General features: G+C 39.4%; 1 protein-coding gene across 1 annotated transcript in view; it reads left to right on the forward strand.

Moving 5' to 3' along the window:
* Positions 1–2125: 2125 nt before the first annotated feature.
* MGAT4A (alpha-1,3-mannosyl-glycoprotein 4-beta-N-acetylglucosaminyltransferase A) overlaps positions 2126–20667 on the forward strand; it is a 65645-nt gene continuing 47103 nt past the window's right edge. The window contains exon 1 of the mRNA XM_065741197.1: positions 2126–2296. Within this exon, the coding sequence (XP_065597269.1) occupies positions 2203–2296 (94 nt within the window). The 5' untranslated portion in view covers positions 2126–2202. The remainder of the gene's footprint in view (positions 2297–20667) is intronic.

The raw sequence follows: 20667 nt of genomic DNA on the forward strand, positions 1-20667 counted from the left end.
TAGCTGGCAGCCTGCTCTTCTGTGGCCACCTGAGCTGCTTCAGAGATGTGACTGCTGCTAGAACAGTGGTAAAGGTAGATAATGGCTTGGGCATCTGTATCTCAGGGCTGCTTTACAGTGTAAATTGTCAGTGCTGTTACCAGAAGCCTGGCCGCTTGTTCTGGTAGTCTGGAAATCACTGGAACCCTTCCCGCTCCTTAAATCCCTGCAGACAGGCCTCGTGGAACTTTGGGGTTTTGTGGTTTCTTTCTTTCCATTCCATTAAAGTTCACACAGGCTTTTATCTTCGACCTGATTGCTGCTGCCTACCCCCCTGGCTCTGATAATGTCCATCTCCTATTCAAGGTGCTGGTGATGCTGATACTTCCTGGCATGCCGTGCTCTCCCAGTTAGCTCTCTATAGGTCTCTCATCTGTCTTTGTCTTTCATTGGTTGAATTCAGGTTTCTGGTATTGTAAAGCTTTTAACAGTCCTTTTTATTCCCACCGTTACTTTGTCCTCTTCCCATGTAAGTGCATGTATTCTCTTCCTCTTGTGTACTGTGTGGTTTCAGAGTTAATGTTTAAAGCCACAGACCTGTCTGTGTGCACAGTTCCTCAAAACAAAGCATGTTACTGGCATGAGGCATTATTATTATGAGGTAATCACAGAAGGCAAGCGCATTTTGTAACCTGCATGTTGTGGCCAAGACTTGAATGCAGGAGCATGTAGGTCATACCTTTGTTGTTCCTTCCTTTCATTTGCTGACCAGGCCTATTTATTGTGTCTTGATTGGCAGGCTCTTTGGGAAAGGTAGCTGGTCAGATTTGACCAGTATCCTTAGGTACTGGCATGATGGAGAGTCTTCTTTCCCTGTTCTAAACTTACCCAGGCAAGAGGGTGACAGAGATTGCTTGTGAGGGAAATCCAAAGCAAATCTTCATTTACTGCAGGGTAGCATACTTGGATCATAGGTAGTTTATGGTGGGGGAAAAAAATCTGACAGTGTCTTAAAAGAATATAAAATGCTGTAAATGGTACTTGAGCTGTCTGTAAATCAGTTCCCCATCCCCAGGTGTAAAGCAGGACACTGGTTAATTTATTTCCACATTCTTTGTCTTGGTCTATTAGAACTGTGCATCTAGACGCTGGCCGTGTTTGGACAGCTGAGGGTTTTCCTTGTCCCAGGATATAGACCCTTCACCTGGAGTAAAACTGAACTATAGCTGAGTGCTATGTTTTGTCCTTGTCGTGGGGAGGAAGGAGTGGTATGGGTCCACTGTGGTGTTGTTGGGGGCTTTTTGGGTTGTCGCCAGCTGTTGTGGATTGAACGGTCTCTGCATGTGTGACAGCAGCCTGTGCTCTTGCTGCAGCTAAACGAGGGAAAAAAAAAATGACGGTGGTTGGATACAGTGCTTTGGCACTGAGCAGGGAAAGATGAATGATATATGTTTGTAAATGCTATTTAAAGCTCTGGTCTCTCAGTTCACCGAGGGCGGTTCCACCGCTGCATTTGCAGCCTCCTCTCACTGATTTCAGAGAGGCTTTGTTAACTGAGCGCTTAGCAGTGGGGCTTCAGACTTGCTGGCTTCCTGAAAACCCTCTGGTACCTACTGGTCACCTGCTGGAGGGACATGTGCTCTTGCCTGGAGCTGCAGCTTGCTGGAGGGAGCCTGCTTTAGCAGGGGCTTGGACTGGATGATCTCAGAGGTCCCTTCCAACCTGTGTGGTTCTGTGATTGATTGTGATAAAATTCTAATATAGGAGATGTGTATGTTTGTCCTTTCACAATCATACTAAACTGAAGTGCAGCTCCTCCAGATACAATCATTCCTAGTGAAAAAGAGCAAACTAAAATAACAAGAGCTGTTTTCTGGGCTGAATCTGAGGCAGTGAGAGAGGGGTGCATGTAAACCACAATAATGAATGTGCACCACTTTTTCTATACTGTATTTTGGTACGTGGGGGGCACCCGTAAATATTTTTGACCTAATCTGTTACTGTCTTGTTTCCTTTGAACAGGAACAGAAGATAAAGGACGTATACTTTATGAGAACTCCAAGAAAGTTCACAGCAGTCTGGAATGGATTGATTTGTGACACCTTTGATATGTGAGAGCTACGCTTTGTGTTGCTGTTGGCCTGAGCTGCCGTGATTGCAGCAAGCCCAGAGCATCGGTCCTCATCGTTAACGGGACGTAACCAAGTGTGATGCTGAAATGAGATGAGGCTCCGAAATGGAACTGTGGCCACCGTGTTAGTTTTCATCACTACTTTCCTCAGTTTGTCCTGGTATACCGCATGGCAAAATGGGAAAGGTGAGTAAAAGGCTCTGAAACTAGACAGGCCTTCACCTGGCTGTATGGCTGAAGGATGGATAGGGCAAACGTCCTTTGCTACTGCATGTTAGCAGTCTGTCAACTGCCCGTTGACCAGATCTGTTCCAGCAAGACTTAACACCTGCCAGTAGGTTCATGAAAATTAACTTGGAGGGATCTTGGGTTGGAAAACAAACAATTAAATGACTGAAGAAAAACAAATTCTGCTGCTAAAGGAAAGGGTTGGTCCAGGCTGAATAATCTTTTTGCCTGTTTGTTTTTCCTGGTTAATGGGTGTTGGTAAAACAGCTGTTATTTTTTCTTTTCTTTTTTTATTTTCCTGTGTAACATATGGCCAATGGACCAGGCTGGATAGGGTTATTTTTGGCACAGCATTCTGTCTTCCCTGATGATTCGGTGATGGCGGTGGCAAACCGCCAAGTGGCATTGTCCAAAGATTTTTCTTTCTTGCTGTCTTTGAAGGAAATGTAAAGTATTTATTGTCTGAGTATGATACGAGAAGTAAAACGGTATGAACAAATTGACTGCATAATGAGAAATGTATCCGTGGTAATAATATGAGCAATCTCGTGAAATAAGTAACTGTTGTGCGTAATAGATTTTCACCTTTGAAATCTTTGATCTTGTTGCATTCGATGTGAACCCTGGAAAAATCAGTTTTTCTGGGGTTGGGACTGTTTGCTGCAGGTAACTTGTTTTATGGAAAGACAAAAATCAGAACAACGGAACTTATGCAGTAGTGGTTTCTAGAAAAAGGTTAGGGTTTTGGGTTTTTTTTATAACCATTTGGTCTCTTGATAAAACAGACTGTGTCCTTCAAAGATCGTGTCATCTTAAAATTCACATTCTGTATCAAATGAGATTGCTACGTGGTTTGTTCTGACTGTTCTGCTGAGAATGTTATCTTCAGTTGTACCTTGGGTCCAGTAAGAGAAAGCTGAGGTTTTCTGAGAGCATCGTTTGTTGTACAGCCAACTTGCATCCTTGTTTAAGTGTAAAAGAAAAAAGAAAAGGATCTCTTGGGGAGAAGCGAGTGAGGTCTGTGGCATATTGGCTTGTTTTTTTTTCTTTGTTTTTAATGTATTATTTGGTACTAGTAGAGAAGCAGCAGTTGTGTTGTAGCCTGATCTCTGCTGTAGCAGTTCTTGGGTAAGCTGGCCTTCTAACTGTAAGCATCATTAAAAATGTCACATACTTGGGGCAGGGGTTATATACAGATCTCTCATTGGGCAGCAGAAGTGTAGAAGTGCAGAACGCTATCAAGAAAATGATATTTGAATTGCATTGCAAGTAGCATTTGAATTTTGGTTAATGCTGCACTTGTTCTCTGGTTTAATTTCATGTTAATAATTCTTTTCTTCCTGCAGAACCTCAAAAAAATTTTGCTTTCACTTTCGCAAAGATTTACTCACACAAAATCCTGTCTTTGTGATCACCGTTTTTTTTAACATTATGTGGTCTATAAATCTTGCTCTCTTCAGTCTAAGAATATAATCTTAGTTAAAGTAATCAACAGAAATCCAGTGTCAACAGAGTGCTAATGTATATAGTGCTTGGTGAGAATTTAAGCTTTTGTTTCGTCAGACTGCTCTGTTATTTTTGTCCTTTATTTTTTTCCATCTGAATGCTCAGAAAGACTACTTAATGGTAGTGTAAGAGTTCTACACTTATTTTTCTCCAGATCAGATTGAAGAAAAATAGGTTTAACAAGACATCAGAAATACACTAATTATGAATAGTGGTTGTAGAAATACAATCTAGAGAACTTGTTCTTCAGGTATCGCTTCAAGAGAAATTTATACACAGAATATTGTTTTTAAAATGTTATTTTCCTGGTGTAAGTTAATAGAATGCTGAACAGGTTGTCTAAACCCAAAGCAGATTTGAACTCATTTCAGTACAGCGTTTTAATTCAGAGTCTTGTGTACCAGTGGAAAAAGTTGAGAAACTAACAATGTCTGCTTAATAAGAATCCATACATTTTTCCAGCTTCCAACATTTTGCTTATTTAATAAGCCCTGCCGAATGGTCTCTTCATTCATTGATGACTTTTTCATTATGAATTATTCAGTGTCTTGATTAGACACAAATATGGTGCTTGCTGTTCCTGTGCACTGGAAGGTTATGATGTGTCACGTGCTGTGATCATCTTTTGTTACTCATTATGCTTTTATGGCATACATTGGTTTCTAGAAGGTATTTGTTAGTCTTTGGACAGCAAAGTAAATCGTATCTTAGAAAATGTTAATTATCTTTTTTAAAAGAAAAAGCAAGCACTAAATAAATACTATCCCAGCAACCCAAAGCTAGTCTTCAGGTGATTCATTTCAGTTGAAGAGCCAGGATAATGGATGACTGTAGTTAAAACATAGAACCACTTGTAGAACAAACACAAGACTGGGAAGTGAGATACCTTTGTTTACTGTGTCTTCCTCTAGCAAGCATACCAGTCCCAGTCTACAGGATAAGTTTGCACTTCAGTATGATACAGACTTTACTATTAGTTTAAAGCTCAAAAAATTCTCTCTGTGGAACAGTGCTTTGCAAACTTTATGGATATGTTGTAAAGTTGCTGGGAGGGTATACTTTGTCTGAACTGCCATCGCTGGCAACGATATGACTGTAGCTTACTCAGTAGTTAAAGAACCTCCCATGGGATGGATGATATATTTTGGATGAAGTGCCCGGTTATGTTTTCGCTTTTCAAATTTAACTGTGTTTGAAATAAGTTGACTGGAATAGTTCTTGTCTTTGGAGTGTATCTTTAAAGGCAAGATCTTTGTCTCTTTCTGGACTCCACGCAGTGCCCAGAAGCACTGGAGATGTAAGGAAGCTGTGCAGGCTCTGAATACACGTGGGAGAAACCTTTCTCTTCTGTGGGATTCACAAACAGGAGTTGTAAGACTGCTTTCTATGTGTTAAGAATATGCTATGGACAGCTCATAAATGAGGCAGATATTGGAAAACAAATCTTACCAAAATTGATTCTTTTGGTGCATGTAAAGAGCACATCTAAAGAATCTGCCATTACTTAATGTTCAGAGCTAGTTCAGTTTAATATGTCCTTGAATTCCTCTCAGGAAAGCTGGGGAATTCCTCCCCTCTTATGCAAGTGATAAATTCATGCTTAACATATGTACATATGAATCATGCTTCTTAGTACTGCCAACCTGCGGGTCATAGGTGTTCAGCCAAGGGTGTTATCATAAGCCTAAAACCTCTTCACTGCATGAGGATGGCTGATGCTGGCATGCTGATTTGAAACCACATGAGATCTCATAAGGAGGAGTCTCTGAAAAGTTGAACCAGCTTCCTAGTTTGCTAAATATTCACTCGTATTTAAGTAATGATGGTAGGAATGACTGTTGTCTTGTGCTAAACACAACTTTTTTTCTCCTTTAGAGCAAGAATAAGAAATAACCCGGGCTGTATAATTAAACTGTTATCTTTTTTCTCCTCTGCCTCCTTACTTTTGGAATTCCCACTCTGATTCACATCACAATAACCTTAAGTGCTGAAAAAAAATATCAAAACTTACAGATAAGCATAGGACAATCTAACTTAACCTAAAATAAAGGCAGCAGCCAATGATGAGAGACTTCAGAGTTAGAAGCAGAAATTTGTTCCCAGAGGGAGAAAAGTCCTATGGAATCACAGAGGAAATAGAGCAGGGAGGAGAGGATTATTTTTTTTTTCTTGGCAGTGGTTATGCATATATTTTCCTTAAAAATAGAACAGAAATCTAAGAGATGCAAGTTAGTATTTTGCAACTGTAACCCACTGTACGCTTTTATCCTAAAAGATGCTGTTATCTGAGTAAATGCTTATTACAGTCCTATGGCTGGGTGTTCTAATTCTCAGTTGTGCAGATTTCCCAGCAATGAGAACTAAAATTCGTCAACCAAAGAAGTTAAAATGGCTTCAAAATGGGAAGAGTAGTGGCAAGAAGGGAAGGAGTGGGATGCTAAAGCTGATCATACATGTAACAGTTTGTTTCTGTCGATATGCTTGAGCAAGAGGAGAGGTGGTTTTCTTGGTGTTTCTTTTTCTTTTCTTCTGTTAAGTAGAAAGGAAGTGTTGGTTTTGTTTGGAAATTCTGTTGCAGATCTCCCAGGAGCTGAAGTTGAAGGAAGTAGCATCAACACGTGGATGTTACTCTGTTTTTATCTGAAATACACTACAAACTTGGCTTCCGAAGCTGACCAAGTGGCACATAGCTTACTGGTAATAAAACTACCTTTGAACTGCATTAAGGCCAGTCAGGAGTGTAGGTTTGGAATGGTTACTGGGACTTATGTGCAGATACTGATCATGCTGTTGCAGATGAATCAAGAGGAAGAGGTATATATGCTAGCTGTTAATGTGAGTAGTGTTAGGTCTGCAGGCTCTCTGCATCTGTCTTATCTGTTGTGGTAGAACTACTGACACCAGTGATTTTGAGCTGCTCTCAAAAGGGTCACAGCCAAAGGAGCTTTTGCAGCTTTTCTCTGTCCTTTTGTTTAGTTTGAAGAATGCTAGCTAAGTTGGCATCGCAGTTGATGGGATTCTAAAACTCAGTTGCTGCTAGCATTTAATAAGGCCAACCTCAGCCAACAGCTTGAGGTACTGCTCTCCATTTGCAATCCAACCTTCAGAGGTGGGGGAAGCCAGTGCTTTTGCTCTGCATGGGTTCTTTTAATAGCTCTTCAGCCTGAGTCCTCTGTGCTTGCGTGACTCCTCCAGAATTCTCCTGCTGTCATGCAGAGACTATCATTTAGCCAGCTCAGGAAATTTCAACTGTTGCATTTGACACAGCTGCTCATACACGAACAGCTCTGCTGTAAAATATGTATCTACAAATGTCTCCATGTGCTAAAATACATTTGCAATGGATTGTAAGTCAGCCTGGATTTCTCTTCTTGCTAATAGTGTTCTCACAGAGTAGATAGTAATTGACGCATTGAGTGAACAAGAAGGGCTTTGCAGTGGTCTGTTTTGGTGGTTGTTGGTATTTTCATTAGTGAATCTGGATGATGAAAGGGAACAAGTACTTAATAAATTTCAAACAGCAGCATTCTGGCAGATAGTCTGAGAGAATGAAGTTTAAAGATATTTATACAAACCTGAGAGCTAGTCAAGAAAGGGGAGTGAATGGAAGGAGAGTTGGTACAAGTGCTGCTGAAGAAAGGTGAAGGTGCCCCAGAGAAACTACAGGATGCAGTAAGGCAGAGGAAAAGCAAGTATATATGCATACAGATCAGGATAGAAACTTGGTGTTAGAATCCTGGTTAGGAATGACAGCTTACTGTAAGTCACACACTAAACATAACATCATGTTATTGTAGAATTGAAAGTGAACTTAGCAGAAAAGGGGTGATAAGGAACAGAAAAGGAGAGATAAGGAAGTGTGCTCTGTCAGCAAGACACAGGAAGTGTTTTTTTTTCCTGCTCTGCTTGGTGCTGTTTCTGCTTCTGGGTGGTGCACTACAAAGAAAACAGGTTCAGTAGCTGACATTCAAAGAAGCAACAAGTGATCAAAGATCAAAAAATTGATGCAGTAGGGTAAGTCGGCATCCTGGCATTACTTAGCTTAAGGAGAAGGTGTGAAAAGAGAAGCAGGAAGATCATTTTCAGTGTTAGAACAATTCCTGAAAAGATAAAGAATGATCTCTGTTGTTCATAGCCGCTTTGGATAATAGAATGTATTGTGCTGACATTGGAATGGAGAGTAAGGTTAGACAGTGACAAGTTTTGCTAAGGGCAAATATAGTTACATATTGAACTAGACTGTTGGAAGGAGTGAAGAACATTGTTTTCAGGAACAGGTTAAGCTGGTGATTTCAAGTCAGACACCTAGAGCCTGTTTTATATCAAAAGTTGATATCAACTCAGTTGATTAGGGCTAGCACAAAAATATTCAAGCCATGCTGGTTTTTAAAGTCAGTATGACAACGTCAAAGTAAAGCTCACGTAGGGATGACGTTCTGGAGTGCTGTATCCAAGCCTGGGGCCCTCAGCACAAGAGAGATGTGGAGCTGTTGAGGTGGGTCTGGACGAGGGCCACAAATGTAATTAGAGGGCTGGAGCAGCTCTCCTATTAAGTGAGATTGAGGAAGTTGAGCTTGTTTAGCTAGGAGAAGGCAAGACTCCAGGGAGACCTCACCGTGTCCTTCCAGTACTTGAATGGAGCTTTCAGTCAGGATTGGGACTAACTTTTTACGTGGTCTAATAGCAATAGGATGAAGAGAAGTGACATTAAACTAAAAGAGAGGAGATCTAGGTTGTATGTTCGAAAGAGATTTTTTTTAACTCATAGGATGGTGAGGTGCTGAAACAGGTTGCCTATAGAGGTTGTGGATTTCATATCTCTGGAGGTATTCAAAGCCAGGTTGGATGAGATTTTGGACACCCTGATGTAGCCCCTAGCAACCCTGCCCATGGCAAGGGGGTGGAGTTCAATGATCTTTTAAGTTCTCCTCCAGCCCTAAGGCATTCTATGATTCTACTCTATGATTCTGTGACGTACAACTGGCAGGAATGATCTAACTTTGAACTAGCTGTATTGCTGAAACTAGTTCTGAGAAGGCAGGGGCTGGGATAGATTATCCCTAGAAGACCCTTCTAACCTGTTTTTACTAGGTCTGCTTGACCTTGGCAAAAGGAGAGAGAAACTTAGACAAGACTGACACGCCAGTGCATTTCATCGCTAAATAATATTGATGCTTGCATAAGATGTGCAGAAATTGTTCTTTGTTATTTTAAACATTTTATCCCTTAAAAATACACAAAATGTTGACATGTATTTTGTTAGATTCACATAGCTTTTCATTGTTATTGTCCACTGACCTTCCTATGGCTAGAGAGCTTTAAAATACTCTGTTAGAAAAATATCAGAATTGCTTGGTTTTATTTTTAAGCGTGATTTCCTCCCCCTCACTGCCTCTCCAGTTTAAAGTAGTATCCTATGCAATAGCCCTGTTCCTGCTGTGTAATCACAACTTTATTTGCTGCCTGGACAATGAAGGAGCCTATTCCTTTTTGATAGAGTCTTTGGATTAGAATTCTGTAAGCTGTTTCTTTCTAAGATGAGATTCTGATAAGTCTGTAATTTAGTTTTGTTTATGACACACACTGTTTTGTTTTCCTGAACGTGCTAAAAAGTGAATAGAAAGTGTTTTCTTTGCTCACAGTGAAAGGCTTTATTCCAGCTAGTCTCTCCCTAAGAAGCAATATCTCTAGATGGTCTTTCAGTGCTGTACTTCCAACTGCTTTTCTAGTCGTCTCCTTGGCTTTCATGCAGCTTTCTGTCTATTTCTGCTGATGCTTCCCACAGGCATGCCACCCATTCATCTAGCAGTAAACAACAAACTCTATTTTTGCTTGTAGCAATATGTACTTTTACTATTTTATTCTCAAAAATAATTTACAAGTTTCTATGCTAATAGTACTTAGATGTGCCATTGTGGCCCACAGATGCATCATGTTCTTGCATATCAATGTCATGAATATGCAAGTTTCCTCAGATGCTTCAGGGATGGGCTGAATTAGATTTCTTTTCCGTTAGTATATACTGGCGAGGTAATTGTGTCAATACCAGACCTCTTAATTGTGTAGCCCCTAGAGGAATAACTGTAGAAGTGCTGTTGAAGAGAGATTTGATATAACAAGTGTGATGGCATCACATTTGACTTCAGAGGTGCTGATTTGCAGCAACATGCGAGTCCGGTCAAATTTTGATTGCGAGGTGTGGGTTTATTTATTTATTGCAAGGAGGGTAGTTAGAAAGAATCTATACTTGAAAACTAAGCTTGTTTAGCAGTCACTGGTGCACAGAGAAGCAAAAAGCATCCACTAGCAAGTGCAGTAACAATAATCATGCTTCTACAGCATTTGCATTTTGTACCCAAGCTGGTAAGAGTTTCTATTACTTTCAGCTCTTAGGAATAGCACTGGAGTGGTAGCACTCTTCCAACAGCTGTTATCTTTTGTTGGATCAATTTTCTCTAAGCGTATTAGGATGTTAAACAGTAATGACTGATCCACAGCTAACTAATTCTATTTCAATTTAAGAAACTAGGTATTCTTACTGTAGTTTCTGATTTGTAAGTGTATGTTTCTGGTGCTGGTTTCTGAAGGGAGAGAAAGGGATAGTTTGAACTAAGTGTCTTGGTTTAATGTGCAGGCTCTCCCAGACAGGTATCGACAATTCTGTGGTAGAACCAAATGATGTTACAGTTCTGAAAAGCCTTCAGGCTGTCAGAACTGAAAGGTTGCTTTTTCTTTCTGTGTCATGGTTTTATTTTCCAGTGTGCTTTGTTTTCTGTGCTACATTGGTCCACAGCTCAGTTATCCATCTAAGAACATATGTATCTTGACTCTTAGAGTCTGAACCTTGAATGCTCAACAGTCTGAACATATCATATCAATAATGATTCTTGGAGGAGGTTTGGAGTACCTGGGCTTTGATGGATGTGAATTCTTTATGGAAATGTGGCATAGACAGAAATCCTTCAGATAATAGAACCTGTTCCACCCAGATGGGTGGATGCTGTTGCACAGGTATCCTGCTGGCCATGGCTGTAGGACTGTAAGTCCTGATTGAGTGCACAGTGAATGATGCCTTTGAGAAGTCTCTTGCAAGCGTGTATTTGTGATAAGTAGTTATTGAGCAATTGTACAATAGTTCCTGTGCTTTAGGGATGACCAAGGGGGTCAGCTGTTCAGCTGCTGCCCACTTGGTTGGCATATGTGCTGTGAGTCATGCTCAGGAGGATGTATAGAGTGCATGCACATGTTGGAGGCTTTGTTTGCACGTAAGCAGCAAGGTTAAAAACTTTTGCTTTGTGCAAATGTATCAGGGAGGCTCTGAACAGAAATACTTGTGACCTTTCTGAAACTTCTATGTGAAGACACGTGCTGGTGTAATAACTGTTCTCCCTTCAGTTGTAAATGGGACATACGCATTCAGAGGTAGAGATGACCTTTGTAGATTAGGGTTCATTTTCCCTTTCTCCTCTGCAGTGCTTTTCTGGGCCAGCAGTTGCATACAATAAATGTGCATTTTTAAGTGCTTGTGTGCCTTAAAAGTTGTTTAACTGTACTTAACGTAGAAGAAGTTTTGAACTTGAAAAGATCTAGAACAGAACAGAAGACTTTGTCTTGTTGCATCAGGTTTTGTGGTATTCTAGCTATGTGCAGCTCGCAGTGATCAAAGGCTTGAAATGGGTGAGGTTGAGAGCTTCCACCTGCGTAGCAAGAAAAAAAGGCAGAACATTCATAACATGTCCTTATATTCAGTATCTCATTACAAGTAGTACCCATGTCTAAGCTGTTCACCAGAGAAGTCGGTGATAAACTACTGACTCAGGAAACAAAGAAAGGATGGCTGTTGTTGACCCTTAAATAGCTGTGATGTCTTTTTTTGCTCCTTTGGCCTAACTAGCATTCAAGGGCACGTGCTGTTACTGTGTGGAGGAAGTGTGCCTGTGGCAAGCCATCCCTCAGCTGCGTGGCATTGCAGGATCAAGGCAGAATGCTGCTTCTTCAAGATGAGACGATCAGGGCAGAGGAATGGGGTGTGGGAGGGAGTCTTGGGAGGAGCTTGGCACACTGGGGTTTGTGTCCCCCCGAGTGACAAGCTGTGGAAACAGCAGTAGGAAAACAAATGTGTGGAGCCCGTGTGGCTACAGTATCTCTGTTGGGGTTTGGGTGTTCCCTCCCCACCCCAGGATCTTGGCTCTCCCAGTCACGCACAATCACAGGAGTGCAAGGTGAGGAGTGCTGCTTCATTTAAAACTGAAGCAGATGCTTGCTCATAAATTATGAATGCTACTTTTCTTGATCATTCACAATGCTGCTGGTTAAGCGCAGCTTCAAAGTGTACAATAAACTGCTGCTGTTTGAGAGGTTATAGATACATTTTTTTCAAGTGAAAATTAAATGTAGGAGGCTGATGGCTAAGCTGTTTCCAATGAAGTGGGTGTTGCCATTTGTGGTATGTAAGGGAAACTTTAGGGGTTGGTGGCTGATGCAGTGGGCTCTACTTGTCGTCACTGAATAAAAGTTGCACAGCAGATTGGTTTTATATACTGAATACTGGCATTGAGTGTGATGGGACACTTAATAAAATGTCTATCCTATGGATGTATTGATTTGCATCTTTCAGGAAAAAAAAAGCAACTTTACATCCACAATGTTTGTAATGTAAAAAGAGCTTGTAAGTGACTCTCTAGGGGGAAAAAAAATAAAAGCACACAGCAGAATAACAACAACAAAGTTTCCCATAACAAAATTATTTTATTGTAATTCAGTTTTATTAAGATGTAGTTCATAGCCACCTTATATTGCATGTCTACTTCTGTGGGGGTAATTCCTGCACTGGGCTGGATCTTCAACAAAGTCTTTATTTCCTTGTTTTAGAGGAGACCAATATGAAAGCTATAATTGTTCTTAAATCTTGTTTGAAATACAAAAGGAACCACGTTTCCCTGGGTTATTGTGGCATCACGAACTGTTGTTGAATAATACTGATAAAGGGTAGTGCAATGGAAAAATAGTTAAAAATAATTAACACATAATGATTAACAAATAGATTTGGGACAGTTAAACCAAAGTGTTGATTTTCTGAATATTTTGGTGACTTCTTTTATTTTTTTTATGAAGAGCACAATCTTTCTGCTTATTCAAGTGATACATTCCAATAGCTTTAATCAAGTCTAACTAGAAACCAAGTAGCACCTTCTCTAACTTTGTGTTTACAGTTTCATTTGCAGTGGTTGACATTCTGATCTGTTGAAATGCGATATTTATTCTAGTGATGGTAGATGACATAAAATCGAACACATTCCACCTTGCCCCATCAGGAGTTTTAACCTTGTGCTTATTTTGGTTTTGATCACATGGAAGTAAAATCTGAAACAATGGCAAAAAAGCCCAAAAAACTGCACTGAATCCATGACAGAATTGAGCTTAGACTGATTCCAAGTGTCGAGCTAATTTTTAATTGCTCTAATGCTGTAATTACCAGATTGAGCTGTGCCAATGCTCAGTTGCAGAGTGGTTAGTGTGATTGTCATCTCTAAACTGGGGTACCTGATTCTGTGTTTCTCCAACTAAAATCTTATCTGTGTGTATTGTAGCGCTCCTGCTAAGTAGTATTTACGTCTGTCATCAATATTCTCCTAATTATATTCGTTTAAAACATATAGATACTTCCAGAACAAAGAGGACTTGCACCTTATTCTTGGTTCTTAACCAAGAATTTGTGATTTCATCCTTTGAAATGGGATGGGATGTCCCTCAGCTCTAGGCACCATGGGAGGCACTGGCTGTGGCTTTGGCTCCAGCTGTGTAGTTAATGATGTGGTGCTGTTAACAGCACAATTTACTCATGCAATGAGAACTGGAGAAGGGAAAAGCAAACTCATTTCAGATTAGGTGGGTGTTTTTTTTTTTTTTTTTTGAGATTTCCAATATGAGTTACATCATAAATACAGGGAGTAATGTATAGTCTTTGACTAAAACTTAGTCTATTTAATTTTAAAATGCAGTCAATAGCTCTATGCACAAGTTAAAAAAAAAAAAAAAAAGTTAAAAAAAGGAAGTAAACCAAAAAGGATGCGGATTCAGTTAATGACTGGCTGTTGATACCAAGATGAGAGCGGCAGGTAACCAGTCAAGCTTTCTCTGATCCTAATTGATTTTGAAAATTGGTTTACTGTTTGTGCATGCTGGTTTGGATAATAAAGGTGCAACAAAATGTTTTTACTGTGAACCTGTGTGAAGACTTTTTTTTTCTTTCAAATCCCTTTTCCAGTCAAGTCCATTACAAGGAAAATCAGTGACACCACTTTCATGAATTCTATTGTTAGAGAACACTATTTTTAGTAAATGAAATTAGGAGTTCAATACCTTTATAGAACGGTGGTATGTAGAGGAAAAAATATGTATTTATTCTGTATACATACTCTAAATATGCTATTTAAAACCAAAACAACACTTCTTCAGGAACTTGAGACCACTCAGTAGCACATGTACTTGAGTATTGTAGAACATAGAATTCTGTGCTTGTTCATTGAAAGTAGCTGAAAATACAGGTGATTGAGTTTTGGGGAGAAATGTGAGATGTCACAGATGATCACTTCTAGTAGAGCTTACTGAAAGGGGTTGAATTACATAAAGGATAGTGGTTACTCTTGTTTATGCTTTCAGCATATCTTTCTATGTACTTCAGGTGTGTCTGTCTTCTCATATATCGGATGAGAATTGGCAGCATTGCACCAGGGTTAATTTTAGGAGTGGTGTTGTAATGTCAACATTAGGTATCTCACGGATTGTTATAAAGCTACACTTTTGGAGTCTTGTGCAGAGACAAGAAGTGGAGTTTTTATGAAGGTTGTTTAAAGATATTTTTTTCAGACAACCCAAATTACACAAAACCGATGGATTACATGCTCACCTGAGCTCTTTTATCAGTTTCTTAAAATGAACATTTTGTGCTAAGTATATCTACAGCAGAAGTTGATATCTTTTTCTTGGTCAGTTTCACTTTTGGGAATAGAATATGTCAAGTTCAGATTTATTCCTACTGTCTCTGTATGGGTTGGAGATGTGTTAAACAATGGTTGCTTATTGTGAGACTAATTTAGCATGTGATTTCAGTGACCTTCCCTTTAAAGAAGAAATGACAGTGCTTCTGAGCACAAGGAGTTTAAAAAAAACAACACACAAAACAACAAAAACAAAACAGTGTAAGAGTTAGAACCTAAAAAGCTCTAAGGATTATATTTGTCCATGAAGACCTGAGCAGTGTTGTTTACTAGGCTAAGAAGACTGCACGTTAACAGTTAGGTCAGGACAAAGCAATTGCAAATGTGAAAAAATACACACATATATATATATTTTTGCCATCACTGTAGCTTATTATTTTAAATAGAAAGAAGTCCAGCTCCCATGCTGCCAGTAGCTCTTCTCAGACAAATCATGTGTTTAATTATCCTTATTGTCTGAAGCCAGTGCACAGACAGAACACCATATGCTTCCGTTGACTTGACCTCTTTAGTCATGGGAGTCTGAATTTTCTGTTGCCTTATTCTTTCTATTCCTTGTGTTTAAAGTATTGTCAGACCCTCTGTCTGAGTGTAGACTGATATCACAGAGGTTTTTACACCTTATGAGGGATCTTCGAAATTGACTTCTCTGTATTTAATGATTATATGCAGAGGCAAAGGTGGCTGGAGAGATTTAAAACTCTTCTTAGCTGTTCTGTCCAGCTTTTAAAATACCCCTTAGGTAAACCTTTCATTAATTGTTACAATATACTAGTTTGGCTGATTTAAAAAGATTTTTTTTTTAAATGAGAGAAGCAGATTCCAAAACTCTCAGCTGTTTTGCTCTATTGCTTCTCTGCTTTGTGTAAGTGGCATCTGAGAAAGCAGGGTTTCTTACTTTTTCAGAAGAATGTTTACGAGTGAACTGATTCTCAAATTTGCATTTGAAAGTAACAAGGTTTTGCCAGGTGATATTACAAATGTTTATATTCAGATTGCTTTAAAAATTTTAGTAAAAACAACTCCAGCTCCTGCTGCAGAGGAATGTTTAAACAAAAGAATCTGGATGCTGATTGGATCAGGCCCTGAAATTGTCAAAGCAAACGCTTCAGACTTGTGCTGGAGCCTAAAAATCGGAGAGAACAGAAAAACATAATTTGTTTACACAGATCCTGAAGTGCAATATGTGAACAAGCTGCAACAAAGAAGTTAAGTAATTAGAATTCTTGAGTTCTTTATTTTAAGTTAAGGAAAGCATCACTGGAAAAATAGGCTGCTCTTCACAAGGCAAGTTACTTGGATAAGCACTTCTTTAAATACTTCTAGTCCTAACAAATACAGTTCTGTGTGGAAAGCGAGGGTAATAAACAGTAATTCTACCTGATTGTTTTGGTAGATTGAAATACAAGATTGCTGAGATGAACTGTCAGTTTGGGTAATGAGACTTAGAGATAAGAGAATGATTGACCTCTTGTTTTTCTGAAATCTTCATACAAGACTGTTGCATAAATCTTGAATTACGTGTTTTTTAAAACAGTTATGTAATCTCTAATTCTGTCAGAATAACTGAGTATACGGAGTGAGTACGGCCACAAACTCTTAGCTGAAAAGGCCCACAGGACAGCATTCAAATAGGACTGATAAAATTCGACCTTGAGCAATTTTCTTAACAGCTTATATTTATAGCATGCCTGTTCTTAGCGTTTACAGTATACTGCTTTATTCTGTATTTGCATGGTTGATTACTTTTCTGCTTCAGATTCAGTAACTCATCATAACTTGCTTATAAAAGGCTTTCATTTCACGTTAGGAACAAGGAAGCTAATTAGCTTACAGGGAGTAGTCAGCCATGATAACAAATTGTAACGTTTCAAGGACACAATCTTACACAGTTTAGGCAGTTTCAAGACAGAAGATCAAAAATGGCTTTGTAAACACATTTGAGACTTAACTTTTTGGGCTAATTTTTTAAAAGTCTTTCTTAGGTCATCACATTAAGTACATCAGTACTTGTACCCAGTAGTGTCAAACTATGTTTTGCCCCTATACTCAATTTTTAACAACTGATCATTATATCAGATTGTGATGACATTTTGCCATTTTTTATAAGCCTAAATATTTTGAAGATTCTGCAGCGTCTTTTATGTGTGGACAGAGCTTCTTGGCCATACTTGTGTAACTGGTTTGATTCCTTAGCCAAACATTTAAGAGTGTGGCACTTGAGTGTGATTCCTGAATGTCTTCTGAGCTCTGGAGCCTAGACTTCTAAAGTGCAATGAAAGGTATGGCTCGTATTTTCCTCAGTCAATGCCATTATGTGTTTCTTGGGTGCTAGAAGGCTGTACAGTGTCAGTGAGAGCGGGATTTTGGTATCACAAATATTAAGGAATTGTATGTACATTTAAATTTTGCAAAATCCACCCACAATACTGTGTCCAGGCTTGGGGCTCCCTGCATAGGAAGGATGTAAAGCTGTTGGAGCTGGTGCACAGAAGAACCACAGAGATTATCAAAGAGCTGGAGCACCTCTCCTGTGAAGAAAGGTTAGGGGATTTGGGCTTGTTTGGCTTGGAGAAGGCCCCAGGGAGTCCTCACTGCAGCCTTCCAGAAGGGAGCTTTCATGCAGGAGGAGGGGGACTGACTATTTGCACAGTCTGATAGTAATAGGATAAGGGAGAATGGCTTTAAACTAGAAGGAGAAATATAGGTTGGCTGTTAAGAAAAAAATCTTTACTCAGAGGGTGGTGAGGCCAGAGAAGCTGTGGTGCATCATCCCTGGAGATGCTCAAGGCCAGGCTGGATGGGGCCCTGGGCTGGTGGGGGCAGCCCTGCTCACAGCAGGGAGCTGGAGTTTTAAGGTCCCCTCCAACACAATAAGAAGTCTGGCCTTTGTAAAAAAAATATATCAATTTTAAGATAATATTGAAAGTCATAATCTAAATCAATGTTGGTATAATAAGAAGAGTTTTATTTGACTTGCTAGATGAATTCAGTCTTTTTTTTTTTTTTGACTGATGTGAGAAATAATTTTGTCTGCCATGCATTAGCGTAGCAGGATTTCAATTTGAAAGAGTATTTGTCCATGAGGGACAAAGAGGACTACTTGATCAGTTGATACTACAAATGTGATAGCTTATAATGTACTTGGATGTTACAGGTCAAGCATGGAAGTATGTGTTGCATACCTCCCTGTGGCAGTGTAGCCGGGGTACTGGCATTACACAGTGGATACTGATGCACTTGATACAGTAATTTTGTGTATCCTGTAAAGCATTTGAACAAAACTTTAGGGGAATTGCAGAACTTATTTCTACACCTTGCATATGAGTAGATTGAGATGAGTAGGAAATGAGTAGACTTTCTTGTAATAGATGTGCCAGATTGTCAACATGCCAGTCAGTTCCAATTTCTAATTCCCTAAGGAGTAATGTGCCTTTTGTACACCTACTGGCTCTATATAAATCTCAGTGCAGAAGCTCTCCATTAAGCCTTCTAGTTTGTATCAACCTGTAAATGGATAATTCTTGTTGCAAGTATAATAAGAATGTATGAGGCTTCTTACTGATATCACAATAATTTGTGTTTTATTTTTGTTCCCTATTTTTAATGGAGGAAATAGTTGTAGAGTAACTAAGCGTTGAAGTGCTTGAATTAGCATTTACTGCAGTGTATTTGCACAGATTCTTAAGAGTGCTTGCAAAGAACATGAAGGGTTTGCTGTGAAACCTTAAATTTCTAGCACTTCAGCTGAAAGTTTATGTTTTGTTAGGATGTTCAGATTGTTTTGCTTATGAACAGGGAGCTAATGAGAATGAGCCTGAGAGCTGGAAGAGGAAACCTGAAAAGGGTTATCACTAGGATGGGCCATAAACTTAAGTGTTGGTGAGTTTAGTACTGTTGCCAGTGAGACATTATTCGTTTGAATAATGTTTTGAATATCCCCTTCTCAGATAGAGGAAGGATCCTGCCACACCAGGTAGCTGTTCTTGCTTTTACTTGTTTTTACTAATTGAATATTTACGTGCAATGCTTTGTTGCCAACCAGAGCCTTTTGTTGCTGTGTCAGAAGGCAGTCATTCTTCCTGTTCCCATTTAGCGAACAAAAAGGCTGCTAGGTTTCAAGAGTTCAGTTTGGTAAGAGCAGGAAATATAAATCAGGCCCATAATGTGGCAAAACTAAGCCTTCTGTACTTGTCTTGCTTTCTTTTATACACACCAGGCCCGTGGCTGGTTCTTTTCTCTGTGTGGCAGATCCGTTGCTTTGGGTGTCTATCTGATTTGCAGATTGCAGGAGGACTCAAATGACTGCTGATGATACGGAAAGGTCATAAAGCTTTTTGTGGTTATATTTTTTTGTTGTTGTCTGATGCATCTGCCTTTGGAGGCATGCAGCTGTACCACCATAGAGCTCTTGTGTAAACTGCAGCTTGTTTTTTACTTTTTTAAAGAGTGGGTCAATCTGTTCTGTTTCCACTTGTGGAAGCGGCCTGTGATTTAACATATCTGTAAACCTGCTTGATTGATGAAACAAATAATGGCTTGCAAAGCTTTCATGATGCTTTTTTGTGCAGTAGATAGTGCTCCCTTTAGCAGATAGCAAATGGCTCTTTGAGGAGGAGTAACAATACTGAGAATTGCTGAAGCACTCTTGGGGGTTATTAGGGTTTTAGTGCAATTCTCAATTGCTTTCTTCCTGGTCCACTGCAGAAGGGAAAAAAAAAAATCCAGAAAATGCTTTAGTAAATTCAAGGTGGTGGATTATTCCTTTACTTTGATACCTTCATTTAATTCCAGAGGGAGAGCTCTCTTTGCTGTTAGAAATCACATATACATGTTGTAGTAAGAAATCTGAAACTAAGATATTCAGAAACTCCATGATGAATTCAGAAACTTGACATCTGGTTTAAAACTTGGCTAATGAAATAAATCTTCAGTGTAAATTAAACGATGTAATCAAGGATGTAGCAAAAAGGGGAATAGCTTCAGTTAGTTACTTAGGTGTATAGGTTAACAGAATGAATAATATTGATTAGTGTTGTAGCAGAGATATTTTACAGATGGTATAGTTAGATTATTGTGATGGAAGGAGACAATTAAAAGAAAGGAAAATGCTCACCAATGTCCTAGGCTCACAGTAGGAAACTCCAAAGGAGCAATTTTCAGAAAGAGATCCTTCCCCGGTGGTGGTCAGCCCTTAAATGTGGTCTGGGAGAGGTGGAGCCAGACTCCACCCCTTCCGGTCACACAGGTACATTGCCTTCACCTGTGCTCCCATAACGACTCAGTGCTCGCCTCAGGTGATCAATCAGTGATTCAGGCCATGATTCAACAGTTCCCATACATTAGGATAGTGCTGTCTTTGTGGATGATTTATTCTCACTGTAGTTTACTAGGAGAGTCATAAAGAACCCAGAGAAGGAGGAATAGGTCGAGAACTGAAATTTCATCTCTGGTCAAAAACTTGCAAATCTTCACAGTTGGTAGAATGAGTTTGACTTGAATTTCCAATATTCAAAATATGGAATCATTTTTCAAGTGATCCTGTCTAAATTCTAGACTTGCATATTTAGGAGAACATCTTGCAACTAGAGGGGAAAAAAAAATCTTGAGAAAACAAACTACTGAATGAGTTGACATAGTGTTAATTTTCCAAGAAATGCACAGCATCAAGCCAGCTAAAATATTTAGATTTTAGCTTCTGGGGTTTTGCTGAAAGTACCAGAGTTAAAAAGAAAAAGAGAATTAATGCTTTCAGTTCTCAAGTAATTTCTTAGCAAGACTGTTCTTACTAGACGCATGAGGGCTGGTTGGTTTTGTTTGATC

This window comes from Cyrtonyx montezumae, unplaced genomic scaffold (genome assembly GCF_038088225.1).
Source record: "Cyrtonyx montezumae isolate F1298 unplaced genomic scaffold, pur_monq_1.0 scaffold_3, whole genome shotgun sequence".
NCBI classification, from domain to species: Eukaryota; Metazoa; Chordata; class Aves; order Galliformes; family Odontophoridae; genus Cyrtonyx; species Cyrtonyx montezumae.